The sequence below is a fragment of the Pseudomassariella vexata genome (assembly GCF_002105095.1).
Source record: "Pseudomassariella vexata strain CBS 129021 chromosome Unknown BCR38scaffold_9, whole genome shotgun sequence".
In the NCBI taxonomy this organism is placed as follows: domain Eukaryota; kingdom Fungi; phylum Ascomycota; class Sordariomycetes; order Amphisphaeriales; family Pseudomassariaceae; genus Pseudomassariella; species Pseudomassariella vexata.
The window spans coordinates 383479-403400 of record NW_024467964.1 but is presented as its reverse complement, the minus strand read 5'-3'; the positions used below and the strand labels follow the sequence as shown (position 1 = coordinate 403400).

Sequence of the window (19922 nt, the reverse complement as noted above, 5' to 3'; positions counted from 1 at the left end):
CCAAGGATCTTATGAGCACTCCAATCACGGTGATGGCCAATTCCGAGAGTCCGTAGAGCCCTGACACATCTACCCATGTAGCACTCTAACACTTTGCTTTCTGTCAGTGTGCACGGAGACATACTTTGGAAGGAAGCCACGAGTCGATCCTGGAGTATTGGAGCGAAACCGAGCTGAACACGCAATCAGACGAACTGGAGTCATGTGTTTCTTCAAAAGTTGAAGCGAAGACTAGGGTTAATCCGGACTAGGTTTGTTTTTCCATTCGATACTGTAACGTTTCCAGACAACATGCTGAATGTCAGACGTTGGGGGGCGGAGGGGAAGGAGAAAGATTGATGTGGCTGTATTGCGACTATGAAGGTGCGTGGGGGACGAATATACCAATTGGCCCCGGAGGGTCCTTGATTACATATTCGGTGCCTGCCAACCTTGGGCTGCCCCACCATACCTGAGGCTACAATTGCCCACACTGAGCCTGGTTAGTCGAAATTTGTCCAAATGACGATACGCTTATCGCCTTCTGTACAATGTCCATATTGGAGTATTAATAAGCGGTGGCTGTGAACTCAACGGCGGCTGTAAATTCCGCAGTTTTGCCTAATATTTCGATAAGCAACTCAATCTTCCGCCAGCCAGACATGAAGTTGAGCTCAAACCTAGTATTGTGAGTGCTTTTGTGCTCAAATTTGGTCGATAAGGCTGTGCCTGATAATCTGGATGAACATTACTATCTGGCGCGGCACTATGATCGCTTTTTCTTTAGCCCGCTATGCCAAATGCGAGTTCTAGTATATGGTGTCGGCGAACCCGTCTGGATGCAGGGCCTCGTCAACTAGGGGCGTCTACCACAACTGTATCCCCTACCTGAATGGCAGGATACTGGGCTTCCCTTGTCCTGCTGTCCGTCGAAGGTGTATGGCACATGTGCGTGCCAAAGAACACCTTCCCTTCAAACCTCCTTGTTTTGGTTAACGTAATGAAAGGCTCCTCGCCTTTTGCAGCCGTTTCTTGGTCGATGCATACCATGTGACATCTCCTACAAGATCCCAGCATCTTGAAGTCTTGTTGCCCAATTTTCAACCTCGACCAATGGTCTTCGGAATAAGCAAAGGAGTCTGGTTTCCATGTCGACGCGCCAATGACAACATTCGCACGAAAGACCTCTGGGGAGACCGGTTTGCCCCCTCGTTCCACGATCGCTTGGTTCAAAACTTCAAGACTAGAAAGGTTGATAGCAAGAATGGGACTCTCGTTCGACAGCAATATCTTGCGGTTTTCTGTTTCAGAATCCGAATCAGGCGGCGTCACAATTTCTAAGAAGCTCCACGGATTGACATGTTTGATCCTATTGCCCACGTTTTGATGCTGCTGCAGATGAGCCTTTGCATAACGCATCCTCTTGCCTTGGCCGCCTGGTGGGAAGCGTGCTAGGGCGCATGAGACCCCGAGGATATTGGAGAAGAAATCGTTGATGGTAGCTGATGTGTATGTTTGGGCAGAAATCTCCTCACCACAAACTCGTGACGCCATACGTTTAGCTGCCACGGTATTTTGGAAGAAAGTTGGATCAGCCGAGAGTGGAACAGATATCGATGTAGGCTGTTGTTTGGCCAGAACTCCCCGGAAAGATATTTCCAACATCCCTGTGGTAAAATTGATCATCGGCCGGAGCAGAGCCATGCGTGGATGTCGCTTTTGGCTTAACGCTTGGCCGGAACCACGATGTACCAAGCACCACTCTCTGTCCCATGCTAGACCCTCAGGCCTGACCTCCCACGGCATCCCTTTCGGGATGCGATATCCACCACAGCTCTTGATCGGGTACACCATGAGATCCCTCACGTACAAGTCCTCCAAATTATGAGGCGGGATCGCATCCTTGAGCTGGGTTGTTTCGAGGATGACTTCGACGCGGTAAAACTCGTTGACGAAATCGACGAACCGATCCACGTCTGATACCGTGCTCATGGCACCAAGACTCGCTCGGATGACACCAGTCGGCTTGCCGCCCATAATATCATTTTCAGTTCCGCACCGAAATCCAGACGATATATTCCTCTTCATCTCCCAAGGCTCTAGACCCAACGCAGCCGCAACACCGCCAGGATTACACAATCCTCCCGTGCGAACATGGAACCCTTTCAAGACTGCAAGCTTCTCGAATTCTGTCAGACTGATCCAAGCACCAAGGTCGTTCTGTATGTTGAATGCCACGACGGGGCCAGACCCTAGTGTGCCAACGTGGTACTCGGGTTTGCGAGAATAGACCACACATATAAAACTTCCGTTTCCATGTTGTAAAGCCGATAGCTTGTCATGCAATCTTTGAGACAAGAAAGACGTGTGCGAGGACACATCGTTCATGGTCCCAAAAAGCCGATGGTGAACATCCATTGAGGAGTCCAAAGCAATAATATTGTGGATTGGGAGTGTCCCATCTTCAAGAGACTCGTGCAAGCCTTTTTTCAGAGCATGCCATTGCTCCTTGACAGACACAACCATATCAACAGTGCCTCCGCCGAAATACTTTCGGTTTTTAAGGGCTGATGAAGCCTGATGTCGGACTATCAAGGCTCCCAAATCCGGAAAGCCAAAAATTTTGTAAAAGCTCAGTACCGTGAAATCGGGCGCAGTCTCCGAATCACCGAGATCTAATGGGGACGTTGCAACGTAGGCTGAGGCATCTAACAGGGTGTAAACCTTGCCGGTTGATGAGGGATTTCGTGAACGCAGTTGACTACTCCACTCCAACGGAAACCGACGACCGTCCATATTGGACTGAGCTGGATATGCGAACAGCACCGGGACTTGGGTAGATTCGACTCTGCCGGGCAGGGCACCGTGTTCAAGCCAGTGTTCCATGGCAACATCATCCAGACAGAAACTATTTCTAGCCTCTTCTCGAACACCGATAAGGCTAGTGTGGCATGTTTGGTGATACGCATAGTTAAAACCAGCGGGAGCGCCACGCAGGGCTTCCGTTACTAATTTGATGCCAGCAGTTGCGTTTGCAACAAAAACAAGATCGAACTCGGAGGGATCGGCATTGAAAAACTGCAGAACTCGGAGTCGAATGTCTTCGATACGAGACGTAGTGGACTGGGAGGATGTTGAGAAGGAATGCGGATTTCCGAATAAGTTCGAAGTCATATCTGACGCAAACCTGTCCACAAGAGACTTTGCGTAGAGTGTTGTTCCTGCATGATCAAGATAGATCTGGTCTGTACAAACCGTCAACTTTCTGCGTTTTTGAATGGACCACAACACTGACCTTTCAACATGGGATACTCCCGTTCCCGGAGTGCCTCAACAAGGCCGTTGTAAGCCTCACTCCCTCCTCTCGTCATATTCTTGAGATTACTCCCTTCATCGAAGCAAGACAGCATTTCTTCAGCATTAGTCGCCTTACAAGCATACTTGCATGCGTCAGGGAGCGTTGAGGGTCAATGCGAAGAGAGGCTCTATATAAGCAAAGGTTGCAAAAACTTAAGGGAGGCTATCTAAACTGAAATGTGGCAGCGTCGGGTCTGCATATATGGAGTATCAATGGAAAGCGCAGTTGATAAACCGGCAGTTGGCGGGTTGCAGCGGTGATGGCCGAGGATTCAACTGCCAAGAGTGGGGGGGGCGCTAGGTGGGTGTGTGTTAGTGTGTTAGGCAATTCGGAGGCCAGCATTCAGTTCCGGGCAAATTCATGTGTAAATGGTGCACGGTCTTTTCAATTAACGCGTTGCTCAAGTCGCGTCGCGTCGACTCGACAAGGGCCTAAGATTTTGATTCCTCGACCCGCTACGCTCAAGCGCGTCCAGCTGGGTAGATTCTTAATACCATTCAAAGTACCTGTAATTTCTAATTTCTTCTTGTACATACAATTTTGTGATTTCGAGCCTATCATCAGCAGACATGGCTAGAATCACACTTGGAAAGAGAACCAGAAGCTCAACTGAGTTTGCTACGTCTACTCGACTTACGGGGGAAACTACAACCTGCATTGTCGACCCGGAGGTCCAGCTTCCTGCGAAACGTGTGAAGCGCCAGACACGCAGCTGCCCCATCCCCGATGAGAACGCAGACCGCGAGGTTCTTACCGTCACAGAGGAGGACAGGGAAGAGGCAATTGCTTCTGAGATCACAGAGGAGTCGCTGTCGAGCTTCCCGCAAGACCGTGGTGTATTTACCTTCAGAAGTGGGAAGACGCGCAGAACAGAAACGACGCCAATTGATGGCAACTGCAACCCCATAACTCCCAGCACACTACGGTTTCGAGATGCGCTTGCTTTAACACCCGTCACCCCCCGTCATCGGGTCATGTCCGTTGGCAAAGTGTCGAAGCGACTCACACCGCAAACCCCTCTCACACCTTCCTCCGTACAGACCGTGTATCACCACGCGCGCCAACTCTTCTCACGGAATGCCGGCCCGAGCCAATTGATTGGACGGGACGCAGAACGAATACAACTACGGGGCTTTCTGCAACGATGTTCCAAATCGAACCCGAGCGGATGTCTTTATGTCAGCGGACCACCTGGGACCGGCAAGAGTGCCATGGTCAACGAGTTGACTCAAGAGGTGGCTGAGGCTTCGAACGTGAAGAAGGCATGCATTAATTGCATGAGCATCAAGTCTTCTAAGGATCTGTATGCAACACTTCTAGATCTCGTCTGCGACGAGACCGAAATCGATGAGGTAGATGCTGCTTCGACCCTCCAGAAGCTTTTCATGCCGCGCAAGAAGTCGTCAGATGTGTACTTGGTTGTCTTGGACGAGATTGATCATATTCTCACACTTGACTTGGAGAGCCTGTACCGACTCTTCGAATGGTCCCTCCAGAAAACAGCGCGTCTCGTCCTCGTTGGCATTGCCAATGCTCTAGATCTGACCGATCGGTTCCTGCCCAGGCTCAAGTCTCGGAATCTCAAGCCCAACCTCCTACCATTCCTACCCTACTCCGCCATTCAAATCAAGACAATCATCACCACCCGACTCAGGAGTCTTGTATCTGAGGGAAGCCAATTGCCCTTCATCCATCCAGCAGCAATTGAGCTGTGCGCTCGGAAAGTCGCGAGCCAGACAGGCGACTTGCGCAAAGCATTCGAGATATGCCGCCGAGCCATTGACTTGGTGGAAATGGAAACGAAGCAAAAACACGAGTGGGAGATCAAAGAGAAAATTCTCTTAGCTACACCATCTCGGAAGGTATTGGGGGAGAACAACAACTTATCATCGTCGTCGAAGAGAACGCCTGAGAAAAGCTTGTCGGCGTCGTTGATTGCTTCTCTGAAGAATCTAACGATAGAGACTGCGCCGAGAGTTACGATTGCGCACCTAAACAAGGTTACGGCAGCGGCATTCAGCAATGGGACAAACCAACGGCTAAAGACTCTCAACCTGCAGCAAAAGGCGGCATTGTGCTCTCTTGTCGCACTCGAGAAACGCAACAGAGCCCATAAAGCTTCTGTTTTCTCAACTCCTTCTAAGGCATACGTTTCTGCGCCGAGCATTAAAATTCTTTACGAGACTTACTGCCGCCTTTGCACGAGCGACTCAGTGTTGCACCCGTTGTCCAGCTCTGAATTTCGGGAAGTGGTGGGCAGCCTAGAAACTTTGTCTCTAGTGAGTGCCGTGGATGGCAAGACTGGTTCTTTTACCATGTCGCAGACTCCTAGCAAGGGTCGGAAGAAGAGTGTATTTGGATCCGGTGTGGGAGTAGCGGACGAGAAGCGAGTAGCAAGCTGTGTAGGGGAGAAGGAGATGGAGCAGGCAGTAGAAGGACTTGGAGCTGGGATTCTACAAAGCATATTGAGCGGCGAGGCATTGGATTAGATGGAGCCGTCATGTGAGATTTCGGACTGAATGCATGCATGGCGTTTGGAGTTTTGAGGGAACACTTGGCTACTGCTGGACACAATTTCTCTGGACCACAGCAACGCCCATTATCGTTGGTTTGCTTTGGATGAGAGACACTATTAATAGACATTTCAAAGTGCTGCACCCATTTCTCAAGAGTATTTCTGTATCAATGTTACAGACTGACGATACCGAAGACGCCGAATAATTTATATAGGCTGCTCTGCTTGGCTTAACGTCGCCGACCTTGAGTCATGGGAAAATGCCCTCCTCTCCATAGTGCCTGCCTCGGCGGCTTTAAGACTTGGCAAGTTAAGCTTTTGAAACCCTTGCTAGCATCTAGCCGTTAGCTCTTGATAGATGCGACGGTCTTACAAGGGTATTCTTTTGAGGGCTCACTCGCATATGACGCTAGTCTTATTCGGGCACTGTTCGGCCATAGCTAGCTATGCTAAGTCTTTACTTTAGCAATAAATTCGATACCAACTAGAAATGTATATATATATATATTCATATATGTCAAGAGTATTATATTTGATACGATATCAATAATGGTGTAACTGTGTTAATTTTATACGTATATTATTTATATCTTCTAAGCTACAAAGGAATATAAACCTAAGAAATAGAACCATAACTGTTATTGTATCCGATTTAAATATTAAGTTATACGTATATTATTTATATCTTCTAAGCTACAAAGGAATATAAACCTAAAAAATCGAACCATAACTTTTATTGTATCCGATTTAGATCTAGTACTAGATTGATTACAGTTATGTATAATAAATTACGCTATCTCGAAGAGTCGAAGAGATAGGCCTACATCCTGGCCTTTCAAGTACTCCACCTGACGTAAATGGTTGGAACGAAACAGCTGAATGTCGTAGCCGTTGCTGATGGGAAACTCAAATAGCAAGAGATCCTTGAATGACCCCGAGCTCCTCCTGAGGACTAGGATACTGACGCAGTCTTCCGCAAAACCCCGAAGAGTCTTTCCAAGTTTGTTCAATTTCGCCGACACGAAAGGACGCATACACAATGCATTGAACCCCCCGGCCCGGCCCAATCCGAGGCTCAAGTATCTACCTTTAACATCGTAACTTGTACAAAGTACGACAGTAGCTCAACAGCAGTTCTTGCTCATGAGGGTAGAGATATTTGATACAAACAGAAGGATTGCGTAATCTTTCGAAAGGGTCCATCTTCAGCTGAAAGCTTGGTCTTGATCTGACACTCACGATTGGATCTGCATCAACCCATCCAGGATGTGGATTATTTGAGGGGCAGTGTTTCTTGGTCTCATTCAAGCGAGATCCATGCGCGACGAGTCCACTCGGTTGCGATATGGATACCCAATGGCAGCGGCAAATTTTCTGAGAGGGTGTTTCGGTTTCGTTGAGTGTCGACGTTGCATGCATTTGCACCATACATACCTCGTACAAACTGCATAGTGGGGCATGTTGCGTGTCTGTTGATTTCAGAAGCTCTAGACCCGACTTACTCGACCAGGCCAAGGACTCGCCGAGTCAGGTGCAGATAAAATGTCCGGTCAAGCAACAGTGTATGCAGTCATCCTCTTGTGTCGCCTGCCTAGTAACGTGTCTCGTACCCTCGTAACTACTGTCGTCTCGACACTGTCGTCTGGACTTGCTGAGTGCACTCGACGTGCGCTGTTCGTAGCCGAAACTTCCTTGGAAATTCTTGCGGAAATTTTTTCCTTAGCCCCACGAAAAGGGTTCCAAAGTTACTTATTAAGAAGCAGAACATCTCTTGGCACCCGCTCCCCATCGATCGAATACCAAGACCCTCCACAGCTTGGCACATGCCATCCCCAAGACTTTGGTGATCCCGAAGGGCGCAATCGAACATTCCAAGCCTTTTCTTCTCGCACTGCCGCCTCTGCGACGGATACAGATCCGGCGGCCAACCATCTACGCCCTGTGGCCCTGTCGCTATCCTCCCAACCCTGCCACCCCCGACCGTGAGATATTTGTATCCCGCATCCGCACTCTCGAGTACGGCCCGGCAACGGACGCGGGACGCCGTTGACGACGAATACGAAGACAACAACGCCGGCCCCGACGATAGACTGGTGCCGTGTCATGCGTGGCAGGCACATCGTTGTCAAGGGACAAGACAAAATTCTAGATGGGTGCCGACTCCGACCGCGCTGCCGATTTCTCTTTCGATGACCAGCCGTCGAAGAGTTCCTTCTTCTCGCGCCTTAAACTGCCCCTCCGCTCGAGGACGCGCAACCTCGCCGACTTCCAAGTAGGACTCGACGAGCCGCATCGCCAGTTCCAGGCCGGCGATCATGTCACCGGCTCCGTCATCCTATCCGTCATCAAGCCCATCCGTATCACCCACCTAACGGTCGCATTGCACGGATATATTCGCGTATACAAGAATGCTGCCGCCGCTGCTCAGCTCAATGCCACGAACCCCACCGTGGCGCCGGACGGGGGGAGTAGGAGCTTCAGGTATTATGGCAATGGGCACGCATCATTATTCTCGGACGAGCAGGTCTTGTGTGGGGAGGGAAGATTGACTGCGAGGAAGTGGGAATTCAAATTCGATCTGATATTGCCACCTAAGGACCTCCCAAGTAGCATCGACGTACGCTGCCCTCTTTGTCATGTTCCTTCAAGTGTGATACCATACTCACCTTCTAGTCTAGTTTGAACGAGGGACAATAGCGTATGTCATCACCGCGACCATGACGCGCCCAACGTCCATTAGCCAAACAACCAGCGCCGAGACCAAGCTATCGCTCGTCGAAAAGGTAGATGTTGGGCTGGTGGTTCCACCACGCGAGAGGAAGGTCACCATGCATGCCATGCGCAGGCGGACAAGGAGGAAGAAGCAACCAGTAGCCACAACAACAACTGCGGTGAGGAACTCGGCAACTCCAGAAACGCCCGAGCCTGCATCCGACATTGATTCGATACGGGTGAACGAGAATACCAATGACAGTTCTGTCAATCTCTCGGACCCTGGACAAGCGGGACCTGATGGCGTTCTCATTCCGCGGAGTCCAATCCAGAGCGATATGCAAAGCGACATCAGCGCAGACAGTGTTCCTAGCAATAACAGCAATAGTGTCAGAGGTGCAGATGCGAGCTGCCGTTCAGCTGCCGGAAGCGGAGTGTCAGCACTGGGGATAGAGGATAGAGAAATAACGGCGACGGTCGAGCTGCTCAAGGGAGGCTGTCTCCCCGGGGACTTGCTTCCCGTGAGGATTAAGGTTGAGCACAATCGGCGCATGAAGAGCATGCATGGCATCATTGTTACGTTTTACCGGCAAGGTCGAGTCGATTACGCCCCGCCGGCGTCTCTATTTACGAATTTGTCAAAGGAGGATGCGCGGCGACTTGAACGCGAAGAATACTACCCTAAGTCACGAACCGGGTTGGGTGGCCTATCCTTATCATCCGCCGGCTCTTGCAGCGTGTTTCGGAAGGACCTGTCTCAAGCGGTGGCCCCTTTAATTATCGACCCCGTCAGTCTATCCGCAAACATCACGACCTCCGTACGAGTGCCGGAGGATGTATTCCCTAGTATCAAAGGCGTTCCTGGGGGCTTGATTAGTTTCAAGTATCACGTGGAAGTCGTGGTTGATCTAGGTGGGAAGCTTGCCGGCCAGACACAAGGTAACGCACCAACGCCTGGCAGAGTGGGATCTGTGTCAGCACCAGGAGCTGGATCAGGCTCCGCCGTGAGCCCATATGAAGGTCATTTGAACAGACTTGCGAATTGGAATGGCACCATTGTCGACACGGATCACCTTCGCCGGGAAAAGGGGGTTATTTCAGTCTTGTTCGAGGTGGTAGTGGGAACAATGGATAGCAATCGGGCAAGAGGAAAGGCCGTGGCTCGGCCCACGCTGATCCTACAGTCTCCCTCTGCACAGGAACTCCCTATCGACGCCGATGAAAACAACTACACTTGGCAAGATGGATTCGAGGAAACTGATGACTACAATGAGATCGGCTATTCTCACGACCAATCGCGAGAGTACTTTCCGCCAGCCGCTGCGTCCCAACCATCCTATCACGACTACCAAGGAGGGCAGCCTCAAATTCCGGCTTATATAGCACCACCGCAACTACCGGATCAAAGTGGACTTTCAGAGAAGGAACGCTTACGTCAAGCCGAACAGCGTTTATTGCCCAGTCAACCTCGTTCCCAAGTGTCTGCCTCGGAACCTGATCCTTCGCAGCCGTTGCCGTCCACCGAATCAATAACGGGACCGAGCAATGATTTACCACAGCCTAGCGCTCCTGTATTCCCGTCACTGGTCATTGATGATGATGTCGAAGCAGGGCCATCCGCACCTCCGCTAGAAGCCTTATCACACTCGGAGACAAATCCTGTGGATGATAAACAAGAGCTCGAATGGCGAAGGTTACTGGGTGAGGCAAGCGCGCCGCCTGAAGTACCAGACGACTATGAGGAGGGAGAACGTTCGTCGCCAGCCATCAATGCGGCAGGGCCTCCTTCTACAAACCCTGAGCCATCAGCGCCGATTCTTGACGAGCTAGATTCTTACGGGTCGCACTATCCCTACGAGGCCTACGAGGGGATCGCTGGCCCATTGACGGCTAGGCCTTCACACAGAAATGACCATGGAGACGAACAACTACCAAAGTACGAGCGGTGACGATAGCCACAAGGGTGGTGTATATATTAATGAGGTACGAAGCGATTATACGTTGCGATACGTGGTGGGTGAAATCTCCCCGTGGTCGGACAGGACCTTGGAAAGCCGTTGAGAAGAGCTTTACGCGGGTTAGATATTGTACTATATCTTGACACATATATGATGCATCACAGGACATAAAATTACCCCAAAGGAGGCCACGGTTTCTCCAAGTTTGGGTTTTCTTCACGCTGATCTGCCCCGCTGCGCTATCTGCACTGACCACAGTCCACCTTCGTGTGGGTTCTACTGACATTACCTTATATGAACACAGCTTGGAAACTAGAATGGAGCCAAACCACAATTACGGGAGGGAATACGATATGGAACCTTTACCGACTTTTGACGTTGCCAGCTACCTTGGTTTCCAGTTACCTGTTATTCCTCACACGGTAGTACTACTGCAACCTTTTCAGCTCCGCCCAGCCGCATATCCCACCTGAACATCTTGATAGGCGGTCCCAACCCAAGTGAGACCTGAAAGAGCCTCGCGATGACGAAGCCGCTGCATTGGCGTCCCCATTTTATCGCCTCGTAGCGTACGAAAGAACTGATAGCGCCTGTGTAACTGGAGGAACCACCCGGCCTGAACCACACCGAAAGTAGCCAGCCGGTCAACCAGACTGGCCCGACAACAGCAGCTACTAACGTTTCCGTTCTTCCATTTGACCGCCTTGGACCTACCGTGTCATGGTCCACTGGAGGAGGGCGGAGCAAAATGCTGACTGGCTCGGCATGCAGGATGGCTCTAGGACTCTGCCTATCGGAACGACAACTTAACTGTTTTGGCTTTCTGCATTTCTAATACTCTTGTTTCAGAACTGTTGTCTAGGTCAGCGGAGCCTCTTTCTGGAACTTGGAGGCGTCTTTTCCTCAATTAATTCGAATCGCCAATACCGGGACCCCGGATCCTTACCCATGGCACTCCCCTTGTCGCATCGTTGATATTGCAGCTTCCCGTTGATGCGCGCGGGCCAGAGGAATCAATATCACAATGTCGAATATCGCGTCGGTGTCAGTGAGCAGGGTGTTCTACACAGCCTTGGTACTTGTTCTCTTCTCTTTTGTCCGGTGCACTTCACAGGAGAGGCTTGTGCCTCGAGAAGAGATCATGGAACAACATGATACACCGGTAGAACCCTTCCAACTACGACCGATATACCTAGGCGTTGATCCTCGTCATCAGACTTTGAGCTTTGCAGATACTCTGTTCAAACGGGATTGCCTCTCTAACGGCAGCAACTACTGTTTCGGGAATTCGGTCGACTACTGTCCCAACTGCGGAACATGTTGCGTGGACTCGGGCAAGCAGGTTTGCTGTGCTGATGCGACGTCGACTTGCTGTGGAGGTGGTTGCTGTGCTGCAGGAGAATTATGCACTAATGGGCAATGTGCTTCACCCATGTAAGCTATTCCCGTCTTTGGTCAGAACGTGAGTGTGTGCCTAATGGATGGCAGAGTTACTGTCACATCTACAACCACTTTTACATATAGTATCACGCATGTGGCAACTGCACTTGAGAGCGTGAAAGTCCGGATCGACGAGATATCTACTGTCAATTCGGTAGTCATCGTCACTGTTTCCAATATCGCTACCGCCACCGAGGTTACTTACACGACGACAACGGTGATTGCGAGGCGTAGAATCCCAGCTGAAGCATCCTTGGTAGCCCGTGGCGAAGTTCTGGAAGCCACAGCCAACCCCATCAGTCGGTTCTCGTCTCTGCTGAAAAGACTGGTAGGCCGAGCAACTGTGGCAGATGATGACCATGAGCTAGCTAGTCCATTTGCTCCGAGGTTTGACCCAGTTCCGTGGACGGACCAGCCGACTGGCGACGATATAGTTAAAGTTGCCAGGGCAGCATCAACGACCACTATTATCGTATCGGTGACTAGCATGGTGGACGTCACTAATACAATCTCGAGTACAGTCACTGCCTCGACGACATATGTTTCCCTAACCACTTCCGTTCGAACTCAGACAAGGTGAGAAGTCCCCAGGCCACCACATTTGGTATAGAAGGGGCCATTGAAGGCCCATGCTTACTTTTTCCTAGCGTGGTCAACGCTCAAGCAACCATCTCTGCAACCTCGACGATAGTGGCTACATTAAGACCACCCGTCACGAAAACCAGTACGAACTTTAGAACGATCACTCCAACCGGCGTATCGAGAACATCGAGCTCAAACAACCGGACTCCAACTTCAATCATCGGTCCCACCTCCTCAAACAGCGCCAGCGGCTCCTCCCTACCAACCGCTGCCGTCGTCGGCATCGGCGTTGGCTCCGGCATAGGTGCCATCCTCCTCATTGGCGTCGTTTTCGCCCTATGGCGCGTCCGCCGCAAGCGTCAAGCCTCCGCCAATGATCCACAGAATGACCCCTTTTATCACCGGCCGCCGCCACCACTGACCACCTCTGGCATGATGTCCACCAATATCTCGCCTCCGAAACAGTTCCTCTCCACCCCGCCCGCACACCAGGTCGTCGAGTGGGGGGCTTTCACCCGTCCGCCGAGATCGGGGGGGATCAAGTCAAATCTTAGTTCGGGGCATACGCCAATGTTGAGGAGTGGTGGACAGGGTGGGCGCGATCGCAGCTCGACGGGGACGCAGAGTTATGCGGGTAGTTCATCCGTTAGGGGGAGTACGCTCGTCGAGGTTTTGGGGTCGGCGCCTAGGGACAGTACGCCCGCGGAGGTGGGTGGGTCCGAGTCCGCCTGAGACGCATGAGAAGGAGGGAAGACATGAGGGTTGAGGATGCGTAGAGAACAACGGGCGATTAGAGTAAAGGCTATTTGTGGTGGTTACCATTTGGAGCTAGGGGCGTTTTGTTTTGCGTGTAACTTAGGCCGAGAAGGCAAGGCTTGCTATCATCTCGGGGAATCGAGTGCTTACGATCATACCCGTTCGCCTGCAATGAATGAGATTCTTGATGGACGCTGTGCGCAGTTTTCTGATGACCGGATATCGATGGGTGGTTACACTGTAAAAGCCCACTATTTAAGCCAATACGCGTGAAAGGAGCCTTAGACACCAGCTCCGTCCAGACTGTATATTCTGCATCATGAATTGTAAATCTCATCTCATACCAATGCCCTGTTTGCTACATGACGGTCCCAAGCATGGGCTAGTATTGAAGTTTGTCAGATACTTTGCTGGCTTGTCCTATTGGCTATGTGTCTCCAACATGAAGAAGGATGGACAGTCACCCAGTTCGTGCTGTTGTCAGCCACGAGCCAGAGAAACACTCGTCCGCCTGAGAACTGTAGCTCAAAGCCATCCTCAATGCCCTGAGTTTTCATGTTCCCGTTGGATTGCCTTGGGTTCTTTGATGTTTTCGTGCGTAGTCGCTGCGGATCGGGTAGCTTTGGTCAGCGCTGGATTCACCCAGCTCAATCCATTTGCGGAAAATAGGCTTGATGGCTGGGGCCCTCCCTGCGATGATGCATAGTTGGGCTTCGAGACTATATGAACAGTTCAGTCCGAGGGGAATTGGTGTGATTGTACTCGCGCGAAAGACAGAGATAAAGTGTGTGTGCGGGTGTCTGCTTCGAGGGCACAGGGAGAGGCGTGGCTTGTGGTAGTGAAAAAGAGTGTGTAAAAGCCCAGGAGTGGTCGTTTGAGGTCTGGGTGAGTCTGGTGCCACAGAATCAAATCCAGTTGTTGCTATGTCCATGTCAGCCAAACAAGCAAACCGTATAAAGATTCATGAGGATCTTTCTGAAAGACCAACTGGCATACTGTTTTGGCAATGCTCATGGAAACGGCTTTGAAGTACTGAACAACAAAACAACCGTGGAGGTGAGGTTGCGATGGGTATACTCGATGTACGGATAGCCGAAACTCAGGGTTCCCACCGGATAGATGCATGTGCGAAGGCTTCCTGGAGTTTCATGATGATTGATTGGTATGGGAAAATTCTCTAAGCAGATGTCTGAGGAATATTGCTGGCTATTGGAAGTATAAATTGCAAGTCAGTTGATGTACTTTTATTTTGGACTGGATGATAAGGTATCTGGGTTGATGAAGGTAGTGAGTGGCCTTGTAGAAAGTGGGATCATAAGTCGTATACTCGATTTCTGTGTTCTACTAGGCTTTAACCTGTCTAAAAGTAGGATATGAGAGAAACCAGGCAAATATTGTGCAAGCGCATACATAGTCTGTTCAGGGGGCTGAATATACATGGAGTTACAGAGCGGATTTCATGACATAGCAATGAGGACAGAGGGATTAAATATGGTGTGGTCAGTATAAAGGGGCCGGCTGACCAAAACAGCAATCATTACATCGTCTCAGCGGCGTAAGCAGGATGGAGACCCCTTGCCGAGTTTGAAGACATGATGAATTTTACGTGTTGTAAACGTTACGGAAATATGATCAAGCAACTACACGAGTGAAGTCCTGGATCAAGGTGTCTCTGGGTATGATGGAATACATATTCAACACCAGGCTAGAGTTCAACCTGTAGGTAATTCGCCACTGTAACAGGGAGAAGTGTATTTACCATGAACAACATGAACTATTCATATTATTGTTACCGGAAAGCTTCATCAAATCTGTGCTCTTCAGGATTTTCTTGTTCGTACTCAAATACCTTTGAATGCTTGAGAGCCGACACGCATCTAGGTAAAGAATCGATCGATACCTGCAGTCAAAGTCTAGTATAGTAATAGCCTGGACATGGGAGTAAATATTGGTGCAACTGCTTATTGTAGCCTTGTATGGCCACGCAGGTTCTAACATCACATACTCCCCAATTCCCAAGCTTACATAGTCTCATCGTGTTCGGCAAAGTCAATACCATTGCCACAAGCTTTGCACTTATTGTCATGATTGAAGTCGTCTATTATTGGCTTTCTCTGTCGTCGACGGGAATATCTTGCGAGGACCTGTTTTCGTAGTGAACCCGATCAGTTTCGGCTGTGACGGTTGGCGGATCCGCGACAAGGACGAGATATATCCCCTATCAAATAAATCAACCACAGTGGTGCTTAAATCATTTTATATCCAGTATATAGTGCTTTTGTTCCTTGCTACAACAATGCAGAACTTCCGACCAGATCCTTCGGCCAGATCTAAAAGCGGCAACAGCTCGCAACGAGCTTCATACGAGAAATTTGGCATGTTCTCCACGCCAAGAACTACTATGTGTGAAATCTGACTGATGAGATGGCTCACCGCAGATTCTTGCGCTCAAGAGACGTGTGGATTTTACAAGAACCATGCGGCATCATGGTTTTCGACGCAGCCACAACCAGTTACCGTTGGCGCTGTCGAATTTCATTTCGGTTATTCCACTTTGGGTAGCCTCTTGCCAATATGCGCTTCCCTACTTCCTTAGCGACTTGGTCGTTTGCAGGCTCCAACTTGTCACTGCAATTCAAGATGCCCACGATATTATGTCACAGCTGCACAGCCAGGCTATCAAGACACTGAAGCAGCCGAGGAGAATAGTAGAGGCGAGCACGTCCCAGATCAGACAAGATTGGTTCACCAAGGCATTATCGTTATCTGAATTCCCTATTATACATGTTGGCTTCACTCCAAACAAAGTGAGTATATGAGTATGTTGATGAGAAAGGACTACATACGTTGTGTCCAATCTCTGCTCGACTCCCTATCGAAGTTGACTTAATACGGATGGGCGAACAAAAACCATTACTCCGACTTTATTAGCGTACACATCAACATATCCCGCGTGGTCCACAGCACAGGTATTTCTCTCATCCACCATAGACTCATCGTCTATCTGTTGAGGAACGCTTCAAGGCATACGTGGGGATATCAAGGTCACCAGCTGGCAAGGGGCAACATCATCACCCACAACTAATTGACCTCAGCTGATAATATTATTTTTAGCACTGGGACTGGTTCAGATGACTTGAGCATGTCTCCCGTGTCTGGTAGCAGCGATATGAGCTTGAGTGGTGATGGCTGTTAGAAGGTTACAAGCATACAGCGGATATTTGTAGATTGTTACCGGGTACCTACAGGGTAGTTTCTCGAAGTAAAAGAGTAATAAAGTATAATAGGTTATTATTGTGATTTATTGTCAAAGTATGTGTGTAGGTGTATTTTCCTGCCTGATTTAGTCATTTGTTTATGATGCTAGTGCATATGGGGTGTTGTATTGGGAAAGGATGGCCAGGTCAGCTATTCTGGCCTGGCAGAGCTCTTTTATAGCTCTTGTCTTATTTTATCTATCTTATCTATAGCTACAGGGTAACCCTCTTGGGGTCAAGTATCAGTTTAGCTAGATTTTTTTAATAAGGCCGAATTCAATACCTTTTGTTTTCTTTATCTTCTCAATCCCTCAATACAGCAAATAAATTAGTTATTTCTTGATCTATGCAAGATTCCGATCATTTCGTTTAGTGAATTTGAGAGGATTGATCAGTCAAAGCTAGTTGATAGCTGAGTGAATGTACATAATCCGTATGAAGTTTATCCCTGTGTTTCAGCACAGAAGGGGCCTGGATTGTAGCCCGGATTGTAACCCTGATACCTGAGTAAAAAACACAGCACTGCGATGACCATATGAATACTGATAATCTGTAATGAAGTGCTTTCGTCTATTTTCCGAAGAAACCCTTTATTATCCTAAAACGGTGGGAACTTTTTTTGTATTTTCAAGATATAATCTACGTAGAAATTCATTGTATCCTTCAATGGATATCATAGTTCTTCGGCGTCGTCTTCCTCTCCATCGAGGTAGATCTCATGGCCGCTGCCTTCATAAATAATCATGGCCGCCGCCCATCCCAGGGCCGACATGCCTCCAACCGCCCACCAGCTGAAGCCGACCATCTCGGCATTCAGCCCAATTCCGTACCAACACCCGCCGACAATGGGCCCCACGGTCCGGAAGCCGGCCGAAACACTTTGTCCGAGTCCGTGGATCGTCCCCAACACACTGGGATGGGGACTGCAGTTGTTGAGCAGAATAATGCTAGCCGGGAGCGTCATTGTTCTCCCCGTCGTATGAAGCAATAACAAAAAGAAAATGCCCACCCAGATGAAGCCGCCCGAGGCTGGCTCAGGCGACCGGGTAGATGAGGGCAAGACCGCAAGGAAAGGCGCGAGGAAGTAAGCCATGGGGAAAAGGAGCAGGAACCAGCGGAAAGAGCGCAACGTGCCGAGGCGGGAGTGGACGGGCGGATAGAGGAAGATCTGTAGGACCATGCCGAGGACGCCGAGGATGCAAGTGGCGCCGCCGACCATGGAGGAGGGCATGCCCAGGCCGCCGGAGAAGGAGAAGGGCAGGCCGCGCTTGGCAAAGTCGGGTTGCCAGCGGGGCGTGGACAGGAAGAGAGTCCAGATGTTGGTGAAGGCGCCGAGGTGGAAGTCGTAGAAGGCGGCGGCGACGAGGGTGAATATGACGTTGCGGGTCCAGATACGGCTAAAGGGGAGGCTGTGGGTGAAGTGTTTGGGTTGGGTATCCGCCACGGGGAGTTTCTCGCTGAGCGTTTGGAGCTGGTTCGTGTTTTCGTTCCATTCCAGCTTGGAGTATCCCTCGTGCATTGGTCGTCGGGTGACAAAGGACATGAACCTAGCCCAGAGGTGTAGACCCGCGTCGAACTTGTCTCGCTTGGCGACGGAAGTCTAGGCTGGTTAGTTTGGGGGACGACGAAGAGCGGTGGTTGAGTGGTTCTCACCTCCTCGAGACCAAATACGACGGCCAACCCCGTCAGGGCCAAGGCTACAGCATTCATGATGCTGGGTAACGCGAAAGGAAAGTCGACAATCAGGCTACAGTGCAGTGGAGCACCCTCGCCAAAAAGGTCGGGTAGGGCTTTGGTAGGGTCGGCGAGCCATCCGCCCATCACTGAAAGTCGTTAGTAGTTATCCCAGATGCTTGAGCCGAGAATCAAACTCACTGGGTCCTAGAATGCCTGCCACGTTAAAACTCATGGGGAGGATCAAGAATGCTCTTGACTGGTATTTCCTCTCCACGGTGATTTCGGATATCATGGTTCGAATAATGCCCACCAATCCATTGATCGAACCGCCGAATGCCCGCCAGAAGATGGCCCAGTAAAAGCTGCTTGAAAACCCGTATCCTATGCACGAAAGGGCCGTTCCAAAAAGTCCGATGACGAGAACCAGCTTGCGCCCGCACCAGCTGGCATCGGCGGCTTTGCCCCATAGGATGGCAGTCAAAACTTGAGCGCCCGTAAACGCGCCCTGTAACAAGCCGGCTTGGCCTGAGATCTGGGCGTCCGACAACTCCTCGTCGAAACTCTTGAGCTGGTAAAACACATAGGCTTGCAGAGATGCCACTTGCAAGAAGTCGACAAAACGGCAAAGGAAAAGGATGGCGAGCTGGTCCTTCCGGGGCAGCGACATCCATGTGACTGGTTCATCTTTCGGCTGGGCCAACTTTTCTAATAATGATTCGGCATCCTGGGAATCCTGGCTACTTCGTTCCTCGATGAGGTTGAAGTCGTAGCTTTGTGGTGATGGCAATCCATCGACTGCTGTTGTGTCCCCTGCTCGGGTTGCAATTGCGGAAATCGAGCCCCGGCTAATGTGTCTAGAGTGTCTCCTCATGGTTGCGTCAACAAAATAAAAAATAAAAAGGTTTGATATATAGGTACAGAACAGTTAGAAAGGATAAGTAAGACTTGACAAATTGAGAACGAAAGTGAGAGGATAAATTTCTTATGATGGATGGTTGTAGAGCAACCCCAGAGAAGGAGAAAAAACGGTAATAGAACCAACGCGTGGACGATTGCGAGGACGACAGAGAATCGTCACACCTCTGAGCCACTCCCAATTTTGAGAAGGTCGATAATAATAAATGGGCTTCGCCAGCCGAGGGTTGGTACGTTGTTACTTGGTACATACCTAGGTACTCGTAGACTAGTGGTATGAAATTTGATGCGACAAACTACTATCGGGGCCATTGCATCCTACCGTTTCGGTATTATGATCCTGCCAAGTTGTCCATCCGATTCCCAAGTTGGAGGTTGATAGACAGCTTGATCCTGTTTATTGGGTTGCTGGGATGAATTGACGACGTTAAAGTGGACAGGGGTACCCGCAGAGCATACGCGTGGAACGCCGCGCAATTACTATGGTGGGTTTGGTGGGTTTCGTCGAAACCATCCGAGCCGATCTTCGTGGTACCCTGCCAAGGATGCCGACCCCCTGCCCCGGCCGGGCCATGGCAGTCAATGGCAGTTGGGAACCCCCCTTGCAGCTTATCAGAAGCAGTGGAAGCCACGCCAGTCGAATCGTATGCTGCGTAGTGTAATAGTTCGTCGCATCTGGGGCGCTTTCAGAATTGAAGAGTCCACCGTGACTCGCTGGCCCGTTTGGGGCTAGTCGATTCGAAACGGAAGAAACGGCGAATCATGAGGCATGG

General features: G+C 50.1%; 5 protein-coding genes across 5 annotated transcripts; 3 read left to right on the top strand and 2 right to left on the bottom strand.

The window, feature by feature from the left end:
* Positions 1-831: 831 nt before the first annotated feature.
* On the bottom strand, positions 832-3350 carry BCR38DRAFT_346070 (MOSC N-terminal beta barrel domain-containing protein; the record flags this gene model as incomplete). Its single annotated transcript, XM_040856231.1, has 2 exons — positions 832-3224; positions 3275-3350. 2 exons carry the CDS (start codon positions 3348-3350, stop codon positions 832-834), a joined length of 2469 nt encoding a protein of 822 aa, XP_040713974.1.
* Positions 3351-3797: 447 nt separating this feature from the next.
* BCR38DRAFT_437624 (P-loop containing nucleoside triphosphate hydrolase protein) lies at positions 3798-5993 on the top strand. The gene has a single exon (XM_040860529.1). It carries the CDS (start codon positions 3907-3909, stop codon positions 5824-5826), a length of 1920 nt encoding a protein of 639 aa, XP_040713973.1. The 5' UTR covers positions 3798-3906; the 3' UTR covers positions 5827-5993.
* Positions 5994-8001: 2008 nt separating this feature from the next.
* Positions 8002-10513, top strand: BCR38DRAFT_410581 (or S-antigen, N-terminal domain-containing protein; the record flags this gene model as incomplete). Its single annotated transcript, XM_040858480.1, has 2 exons — positions 8002-8469; positions 8531-10513. The coding sequence occupies 2 exons, from the start codon at positions 8002-8004 to the stop codon at positions 10511-10513; spliced, it is 2451 nt and encodes an 816-aa protein (XP_040713972.1).
* A 758-nt stretch (positions 10514-11271) lies between these two features.
* On the top strand, positions 11272-12759 carry BCR38DRAFT_233388 (uncharacterized protein). The gene is made up of 2 exons (XM_040854333.1): positions 11272-11956; positions 12011-12759. Exons 1-2 carry the CDS (start codon positions 11547-11549, stop codon positions 12540-12542), a joined length of 942 nt encoding a protein of 313 aa, XP_040713971.1. The 5' UTR covers positions 11272-11546; the 3' UTR covers positions 12543-12759.
* Positions 12760-17144: 4385 nt separating this feature from the next.
* Positions 17145-19442, bottom strand: BCR38DRAFT_394798 (major facilitator superfamily domain-containing protein). Its single transcript, XM_040857620.1, has 3 exons — positions 18433-19442; positions 18211-18380; positions 17145-18157 (listed from the first exon to the last, which is right to left on the bottom strand). The coding sequence occupies exons 1-3, from the start codon at positions 19103-19105 to the stop codon at positions 17231-17233; spliced, it is 1770 nt and encodes a 589-aa protein (XP_040713970.1). The 5' UTR covers positions 19106-19442; the 3' UTR covers positions 17145-17230.
* Between the last annotated feature and the right edge of the window lie 480 nt (positions 19443-19922).

Coding starts and splice junctions, on each gene's coding strand:
- BCR38DRAFT_437624 (XM_040860529.1), top strand. CDS start 3,907: ATGGCTAGAATCACACTTGGAAAGAGAACCAGAAGCTCAACTGAGTTT.
- BCR38DRAFT_233388 (XM_040854333.1), top strand. CDS start 11,547: ATGTCGAATATCGCGTCGGTGTCAGTGAGCAGGGTGTTCTACACAGCC. Junction 11,957..12,010: donor GGGCAATGTGCTTCACCCAT/GTAAGCTATTCC, acceptor AATGGATGGCAG/AGTTACTGTCACATCTACAA.
- BCR38DRAFT_394798 (XM_040857620.1), bottom strand. CDS start 19,105: ATGAGGAGACACTCTAGACACATTAGCCGGGGCTCGATTTCCGCAATT. Junction 18,381..18,432: donor GGCAGGCATTCTAGGACCCA/GTGAGTTTGATT, acceptor AACGACTTTCAG/TGATGGGCGGATGGCTCGCC. Junction 18,158..18,210: donor TCGTATTTGGTCTCGAGGAG/GTGAGAACCACT, acceptor TAACCAGCCTAG/ACTTCCGTCGCCAAGCGAGA.